Source organism: Conger conger, chromosome 5 (genome assembly GCF_963514075.1).
Source record: "Conger conger chromosome 5, fConCon1.1, whole genome shotgun sequence".
NCBI classification, from domain to species: Eukaryota; Metazoa; Chordata; class Actinopteri; order Anguilliformes; family Congridae; genus Conger; species Conger conger.
The window spans coordinates 4,524,036-4,533,206 of NC_083764.1; the positions used below are offsets into that span (position 1 = coordinate 4,524,036).

The 9,171-nt window shown below is 42.6% G+C and overlaps 2 protein-coding genes across 2 annotated transcripts; both read right to left on the reverse strand.

The window, feature by feature from the left end:
• Positions 1-584: 584 nt before the first annotated feature.
• On the reverse strand, positions 585-4,424 carry LOC133127905 (zinc finger protein 436-like). Its single transcript, XM_061241022.1, has 4 exons — positions 4,106-4,424; positions 2,467-3,217; positions 2,322-2,380; positions 585-2,176 (listed from the first exon to the last, which is right to left on the reverse strand). Exons 1-4 carry the CDS (start codon positions 4,158-4,160, stop codon positions 1,191-1,193), a joined length of 1,851 nt encoding a protein of 616 aa, XP_061097006.1. The 5' UTR covers positions 4,161-4,424; the 3' UTR covers positions 585-1,190.
• Positions 4,425-4,695: 271 nt separating this feature from the next.
• Positions 4,696-8,082, reverse strand: LOC133127907 (zinc finger protein 180-like). The gene is made up of 4 exons (XM_061241024.1): positions 7,921-8,082; positions 6,148-6,916; positions 6,000-6,058; positions 4,696-5,814 (listed from the first exon to the last, which is right to left on the reverse strand). The coding sequence occupies exons 1-4, from the start codon at positions 7,955-7,957 to the stop codon at positions 4,964-4,966; spliced, it is 1,716 nt and encodes a 571-aa protein (XP_061097008.1). The 5' UTR covers positions 7,958-8,082; the 3' UTR covers positions 4,696-4,963.
• Positions 8,083-9,171: the final 1,089 nt, after the last annotated feature.

The window sequence follows — 9,171 nt, forward strand, 5'->3', positions numbered from 1 at the left end:
TAAGCCTGTTATTATCACTATTATATGTGTCCTGAAATGCCCTGGTAGGATCATGGGTGATATGTTATGAACACATATTATCAGCATTGCGGGCCTCTTGTATCCAGTAAAGGTGGGGTGTGCACACCTTGTCACCCACCCGTACCAGGTGCATTACTGATTTTATTCCTACCAGTGTATTTTTTGTGTAAAGTCAGTTTATCTGCTTACCCACTGGACTGAGGAAATGGCTGCTCAACATGACTCAAAATGCCTTCTCAACGTGACTCAAAAATGCCTTCTCTGAATTCCCTGGTGCAAAACTTTTTTCTTTTTCTTTTTTAAACAGGGGATTGCACTTCTCTTGCGCAAATCGAATACGCTGCAATGTTATCCTGAGTCGGCCCTTTGGTTTTGGTGGCCCTGTACCAGAATGTTGTTGTGGCCCCAGAGTGCTCCAATGTATCACTAAATCTCATTAAAAAAAAAAAAACAAAAAAAAAAAACCTTGAATTGTCTGGAACAGGGATGGTTGCTCTGATGGTATTGAGACATAAGAAGATATTGCAATGCTTTACAGTATACAGGCAAATTCACTTGTGGCTTTCAGACACTGAATTTTATAAAAACATGCATAGCTGTGAATATGTAGTATATATTACAGGATATTACGTTCTCATAGAAAGCTTATTCAGGACTGTACGGTTACGCTTTCTACAGCACCAACATTTCCAAAATAATTTGTCTGAATACTTTTTATTGTATTAATTTGTATTATGACTGATATCCATAAATTAACGGAAATTTCTTACCAGTTATAGTAGGTCTCAATGGGCTACCACGATTGTTCAACAGCAACAAAGCTTTTGAGGAGGACTACTGCACTTATTTACAAGCTACAAAACTACGTCAACGCAATGACAATTATTTATTGTGTTGGCGCAACATTAACACTTCAGTAAAGGAGAGGTTTGTGCTTGTGATTTACTTGAGCCAGACGAGGATAAACTACCAGTGTGTCCTATATCAAGATAATACTTCATAATACGCGCACACACACAATTCATTTCCACCAAATAAAAATAAACACTACTGCTCATTACATGCCAAAAGAGAATATACTGTGGCAGACACAAAAGGATTAAAGTTCACAAAAAGGACTGCATTAACGAAAATGTAGATTAATATTAATTAAAACAAAAACTTTTCTCCTATAGTGTTACTTCACATATACTTGCAACTGTATGCGATCGCTGGTGGAGCTTCAGATTATATGACTGAGCAAAACTCTTCCCACACTGGGAGCAGTGGTACGGGCGCTCACCTGTATGGGTTCGCTGGTGTAACTTTAGAGGATACGACTGTGCGAAACGCTTCCCACACTGGGAGCAGTGGTATGGGCGTTCCCCTGTATGGGTTCGCTGGTGTTCTGACAGATTCTGTAAGTTAATGAAATTTTTCCCACACTGGGAGCAGTGGTACGGACGCTCACCTGTATGAGTTCGCTGATGTACCTTCATTTTATCTGCCTGAGCAAAACTCTTCCCACACTGTGAGCAGTGGTATGGGCGCTCACCTGTATGAGTTTGCTGGTGTAGCTTTAGATGACCCGATTGGCTAAAACTCTTCCCACACTGGGAGCAGTGGTACGGGCGTTCCCCTGTATGAGTTCGCTGGTGTAGCTTCAGATGACTTGACTGGCTGAAATTTCTTCCACACTGGGAACAGTGGTATGGGCGCTCACCTGTATGAATTCGCTGGTGTACCTTCAGTTTGTCTGACTGAGTGAAACTCTTACCACACTGGGAGCAACGGTACAGGTGCTCACCTGTGTGAATTCGCTCATGTACCTTTAAAGTAATTAAGTAGCTGAAATTCTTTCCGCACTGGGAACAGTGGTATGGGTATTCCCCTGTATGAATTCGCTGGTGTAGCTTCAGGTGACTAGGCTGGCTGAAACTCTTGTCACATTGAGAGCATGTGTGGGCCCCTGGAGAGCCGGTGTGGGCCTGTGTTTGGGTGGGGAGTGTCTTAGGGGGCGTGGGGTGCTGATGTGTGTTGCTGGAAGGTCCCACAGTCCTGCCAAGCTCCTCTGGATGAACCTTCTCAATGTGCTGGTGAAGATTCACTTCCTCTGTGTGAACGTATGGGCACTGGGAGCAGGCAAAGACCTGAGATGACCCCTCAACAGTTTGTCCTGAGGAGAGAGAAGGTTTGTAGGTTAGCTTATATACATGTAGCTTATTTGTAATAGCTCACATAGCTCAAAATGGAACTAGCAATGTCTAGGTTAGATCATTCACCCAGGGCTTGGAGAAAATTATTAGCAGTGATGTTAACACCTGTGTTTTTGTTCCTGGAGGAGATGACAGGAGAAATAAGCGATGCTTCAGCACAGATCCTGCACAAGACAAATAAAAGGCACGTTATTTAATGACCGGCAGTGATCAGAGAAGACACACAGTCCAGCTCTTCACTCATTCTCACCTGTTCTCTGATGAAGACGGCAGCAGTTCCAGGGGTCTTTCTAAGTGTCCACTCCTCTTCCGGGTGATGGCCTGACCCTTCTGTCTCAGGGATTCACTTTCCGTCTGTGGTGAGGACTCATGCAATGTTACTCCCTGACCACTTTTACAGGCCACGGGACTGGGAGGTGATGACCCAGGGACCAAATGATCTGCCATTTCTAGGCTGTGAATCAGCACTCGAGGCTGTTTTAGCAGACAGGAAGTGACCAGAGTAGGCTGCTCCTCTCCTTCCTGTTGTTCCGATTTTACTTCATTCACCTCCCATTTGTAAATTTCGATGACTTGATTGGGTACATATCCCTCCTTCTGGCCATCATCCTCTTTATATTCCTCCCTCCTGGGTCCCTCTTCATCTCCCACACCATCCTCCCTCTCCATTTTCACACTCTGCCTCTCCCAATCTTTTTCCTCCTCCTCCTCCTTCATATTGATTAGTATGTCAGTTTGGTCTCGGCTCATCAGATATCCAGTCTTCTTCTCTTCCACATCTTCACTTTGTTTCAGACTTGACCCTGGCCCCACCCATGTGTAATCTGAGCTGACCACCATAGATTCTGCCTTGATGTCTTCACCTGAATAGGCGGGGCTTACAAATGTAATCGAGTTGGGCATGGAATCTGCTTGGCTGTTGGTGTTTGTCAGTTTGGTAGAATCCACTCTTTGGTGTGACATAGAGAACAATTTGCATTTATCCATAAAAGGACAGGTTGCTGTGAGAGAGTATTAACAGATTAATGTTTTGTGGTCGATGAGAATTTGCTCAACACATGAAATTATTGGGTCACACTAAGATTACATGAATTGACAACAACTAATTTAGTTGTTAATCATGAATTAATTACTTGCAAATACATTAAGCATGTGTTGGTTCACTACCAACTAATGTTTTAGTTAAATGAATATTCATACATGAGCAAACCATAGGCTAAACTTATAGATAACCATGAACAAATACATTAAGTGTTGAACTACCGTAGTTGGCATTAATTAATGATTTACAAATACATTAACAACGTTGTACAGATTCACTTTTCCGTAGTTAGCTAACAACTACATTTGTCAATCCCAAACGTTATTGTAAAGTGTTATCAATTGTACGTGGCCTCTATATTTCTTTTTTTTTCTTTTTTTGACATTTTAGTTAATTCAATCTGAAATAATTTAAGACTTAATCTGAAGACATTCTCCACTGGAAAGGGTGAATTTAAAAGGCAGATCGGTAAATTAACATCTAATTTGGTTCAGGACAGTTTTATAAAATCATTGAATACTCCCTCTCTCTCTCTAGCTGCCTTTTTTTGAATTGTCACTGTACCGTTCACTGCAGGCTACAGTATTTGAAAGTAGTTAGCTATGCATAATATATCAGCGTCATTCGAATCAGAATATCAACGCCATCATTTTCATAAATTAGGCTACATTGTCACAATTTAGAACAGCAAGAAAACTGTCACTGATAGGTACTTATTAAAATGTTATTTCCACAAAAACATATCTGGTAATTAATTACACGGTCGTCGCATATTATTGTGTACATCAGCGCAAAAGGCCAAACACGTAGCATAACACTCCAAAAACAAAGACACGGTCAGACATACCTCTGATTTTCATGTCTGCATAGCGTATTGTTTCCGTCGCCATGAGTGTCTGCATGTACGAGACTCTGCATGTTGATGAAACGTGTCTTTTAAAAAAAGAGTGTGTTTAAGACGTAAAGCTATCTGAAGAAGTACGAACGAAAATTACTCCCGAGTACCGGATGGGGCTGCGAAAAATACATAATTATTTTCGTGATCCCTCGTTTCCTTGTGACCCGGAAGGGGCAAAACTCAGACCTAGCGCTACAATCTATTTATTTTATCTAGTTTTGTGTATTTAATACATAACTGAAGGAAGCAACAGTCCTCGTTTGCAGCTTTCTTCTTTAACGTAGCACGCGATACAGCGACGCACCCTGCGCAGGGGCGTTATCGCCAGGATTCTTCTCCCTGCAGGTGGAGGATACTGCTTAGGTTACTTCTGTAGAAATTAGCTTTATTTTCCAACATGTGTAAACTAGCGTACTTTATTAATGATTCATTTGAATGAAACAGTCTTATATTTTTCAAATAAAACTATTATGTCCCCAAAAATCAGGTACCACAATTATTGTGTATGTTTGAACGTTTTTATTATAATTCAGCCTATAATTCAGGGGTACTGTTTGCGATCCAGGAGCTGGTGGGGGGAATGCAACCATGCCTGGGGAGTCCGGATAGTCTTTGGGGGAACAGCAGTTCAACAGGGGCTTTTTGGAGTTGTAGGGTCCCGACACAGCCATGAATCTGCTTATAGGACGAAACAGCCTTTGCTCACTCAGCAAATTTTCTGTTGTTCAGAAAAAGGCCCTTCCTGGCTGAAATTCTTCCTGTACTCCAAGCACTGGTATGGACACTCGCTTGTGTGGGTTCACTGCCTTATGGAGAAATAGAGTGAGTTACTGAAGCGAGTGAAGTGATATGGCGTTCCCTTGAATGAATTCGCTGATGCTGCTTCAAAGTACTTGAATGAGCGAAACTCTTCCCACACTGGGAGCAGTGGTATGGCCGTACCCCTGTATGAGTTCGCTGATGCTCCTTCAAATTCCTTGAATTTGCAAAACTCTTCCCACACTGAGAGCAATGGTATGGCCGTTCACCCGTATGAGTTTGCTGATGTACCTTCAGTAAATCTGCCCGAACAAAACTCTTCCCACACTGGGAGCAGTAGTATGGCCGTTCCCCTGTATGAATTCTCAGGTGTGCATTCAGTTTATCTGCCTTAGTGAAACTCTTATCACACTGGGAGCACTGGTATGGCCGTTCACCTGTATGAGTTCGCTGGTGTTGCCTCAAATTACCCAACAGGGCGAAACTCTTATCACACTGGGAGCACTGGTATGGCCGTTCGCCTGTATGAGTTCGCTGGTGTTGCTTCAAATTTCCCAACTGAATGAAACTCTTCCCACACCGGGAGCACTGATATGTCCCCTCTCTTTTATGTACGTTCTTGTGTGTTGTCAACAGTGATTTGGATTTGAAGCTTGTCCCACACTGGGAACAAGTGTGGGCCCCTGGAGTGAGTGGGTGGGACTGTGTTGGGGTGGGGAGTGTCTTAGGGGGAGTGGGGTGCTGATGTGTGCTGCTGGAAGGTTGTTGGGACCCCACTGTCCTGCTGAGCTCCTCTGGGTGAACCTTCGCAATGTGCTGGTGAAGATTCACTTCCTCTGCGTGAACAAATGGGCACTGGGAGCAGGCAAAGACCTGAGACGACATCTCAGCAGCTTGCTCTGAGGAGAAAGAAGATTTGATCAAATTACCTTGGCTCCACTCAAACATTTGTTTGCATGACTTCCCTTTTTGTTAAATTACTTGAGCTTTGTAATGGCTGACATAACTGAAAACAAAACTAGCTATATCTAGGCAAGAGAGTTCACCCTGGGCTTTAGAGAAAATGATTAGCCGTGATCTTAACCTGTGTTTTGGTTCCTGGGTGTGATGACAGGGGAAATAGGGGAGGCATCAGCACAGATCCTGTAAAATGCAAATAGAGGCACGTTATTTAATACAAGACTGGCAGTCATCAGAAATGACACACCTTCCAGCTCCTCATTCATTCATACCCTTTCCTTGGTGAAGATGGCAGCAGTTTCAGGGGTCTAAACTGGCCAATCAGCTTCCTCTTCTGGGTCACGACCTGACCCTTTCGGACTGCTGATCCATTTCCTCTCAGTGGAAAGAATTCATGCTGTCTCCATGTAGATCTCACCGCCTGATCTCTTTTACAGGCCAAGGGACAAGCAGGTGATGACACAGGAACTGAATTTCTGCCAATTTCTAGTCGGTGAATCAGCACTCTGGGCTGTTTTAGCAGACAGGTAGTGACCAGGTTAGCAAGCTCCTCCCCTTCCTGTTGTCCATGTTCAGACTTTACCCCATTCTTCACCAATTTGTGAGTTTGGGCAGCTTCATTAGTTACACGTCCCTCCCCATGTTTTTCCCTTTCATTTACTTCCTCCTTCCACAATCCCTCTTCATCCTTCACAACCGCCATCTCTATTTTCACACTCTGCCTCTCCCCATCTTCCTCCTCCTCCTCCTTTAAGTTGGTTAGCATGTCTTTTTGCACTCTGCTCAACGAATATCCAGTCTTCCACTCTGTCGTCTCCTCAAAGTTTGCACGTATGTTCAAACCTGTGTAATCTGTGCAGTCCATCAGATATTCTGCCTCTATGTCTTCACCTGAAGAGGTAGGGCTTAAGGGTTTGATGCAGTCGGTTATGAATTCTGATTGGCTGTTGGTGTCGGTCAGCTTGGCAGAGTCCACCACTCTTTGAGAGGGAGGGCAGGACACTGAGGACAGCTTGCACTCCTCTATGGAGGGAAGTGTTGCTGTAAGAAAGAACGGATTTAACAGTACACATGTAATTACTCCACCCAAAATCCATCATTCTGATGGTTCACAATTTAAAAAAATAAATGTACAGTGGCAGCTCAAACAAGGCTGGGCTGAAATATTTAATATATTAGCACACATTAGTGCTTACACATGCATAAAAATCCTGAAATTATGAAAACCATCTTATTTTGCTCCAGTGGATCACTCATACAGGATCAGAAAATTGCTTTCATTCACATATCCAACAAGAAGGCAGCTTCGTTATGGAGAAAGACAGAGAAAAGAGAACATTATCGTGTCTGGGATAATTCAGGAGGAAAAGGCAATCAAGATTGAAAAGTAAGGTTAATGATGCGTTATCTCCGGAACTCGACATTTTCCGACCCCGACTTCGAGAGGCAGTTATCTGACGTCACACAACAATGGCAGCACCCACGGAGGCAAAATCATGAACTAAACGGCAACGCAAAGTATTTGTTCTTGCATGACATTAAAATAAAACATACTATCATATAGTAAAGCCTGTTCTGTTTGTGAATTAATGTCAAACAATGTTGCCAATGTTAGTGGTTCGCTGGTTATGGCAAGTTATCTCTGAAAGTTATATTCTCAGCACAAAAGCTATTTGCGAAAATGTAAAATAAAAACAAAAAAACGTCCGCTATTTACAGGAAACACATAACTGTGTAATAAATTGTTCTTATATAGTTCAGTGGAGAAAACTTTATTCGCAACTAAAGCCACATTGACCTATCGGAACTGCGGTTCATTCGCCTTTTTGGAAAACTACTATACAAGGTAACCAATTGTAGTTGACTTTTAGCTCAAAATTCATTATCTCATGAATGTTTCTCCCAAGATAAATATATAGGCTAGGCCATGCACCAGTTTCAGCTTGCGTATGAATGTTATTGAAATATCTGTGCTGTCAAACACCGTTCGTTGTTGAGAATCATTCGTCGAATAGGCTACTCATTTGGCTACAAGTGATACGCACCTCCAAATTCTCCCTCTGCAATGCTTAGTGTTTCCATCAACGTATACGATTTTGTAACTCAGTGATGAAACAAAAACAGCCTTGAAAAGCTTTTAAAGTACAGATCTCCATCTACGTAAATTCCACTTGTTGGAAGACATGCTTCTGTGTAACTGCAGTGTTAACCAAGCGACAATAATGACTTCCGCCAAGGTATAACATTTTCAAAATAAAAGTGCCAGCTACGTAAAATAAAAAGATTACTTTTCTGAGACCACCAAAAAATCAGTAAAAAAGGCAGTTCATTTTTCTGCACTGTTGAAAAAAAAATGTATGGACTATGATCACAAATGCACTTTTCTGGTATCTTGGTATCTGCCAGAAACACTCTTCAGGGGGCAGTTGTGGATTCGACTATTGTCCACATGAACCTCAAGCATAGTCTCAAGAACTGTTTTTACCAGTGTGAAATGGCCTCAGTGTGCATACAGAAAAGATCAAGTTCTGCTTATGCAGGCAAAAAGGTTTATGTGTTGTTTTATGCAAGCCCACAAATTAGGCACAGTTGATAGTCAATATTCAATAGTTTAAATGCTACTCATTCATTGCTGCAATACCATGCCCCGAGTCTGTTGTAAGCTGAGGTTATACCATAGTTTCTTGCATACAGAGAGGGTTGTTGTCTATACAAAGGGACTGCTTCACAGGTACGGGTCAAGTAACCTTGTTGAGGGGCTGATTGTGTTCCAGAGAGCCTATACAAGATACATTACATTACATTATTACATTATTGGCACTTAGCAGACGCTCTTATCCAGAGCGACGTACAACAAAGTGCATACCCATAACCAGGGATAAGTTCGCTGAAAGACCCTAGAGGGAAGTACAATTTCAACTGCTACCTGTACAACAAAGATAAGGACGAGGGCCCTTTTTTTTCTTTTTTCTTTTTTTTGAGAACAAAGAAACAAACAAACAGAGCAAAAGTGACCAAAGTTAACTATCCAAACACTGCTTACCTAGCCAACTAAAAATACCGATACACAAAGCAAGTCACAGAGACAACAATTAAGGTTCACAGGGAGGTAGGGAGGGATGGGGAGAGGTGCTGCTTGAAGAGGTGTGTCTTCAGCTTGCACTTGAAGGTGGGGAGAGATTCTACAGTTCTGACCTCAACGGGGAGTTCGTTCCACCACCGTGGAGCCAGAACAGACAGTAGTCGTGAGCGTGATGTGGAGGTTCGGAGAGGGGGAGGTGCCAAGCGGCCTGTGG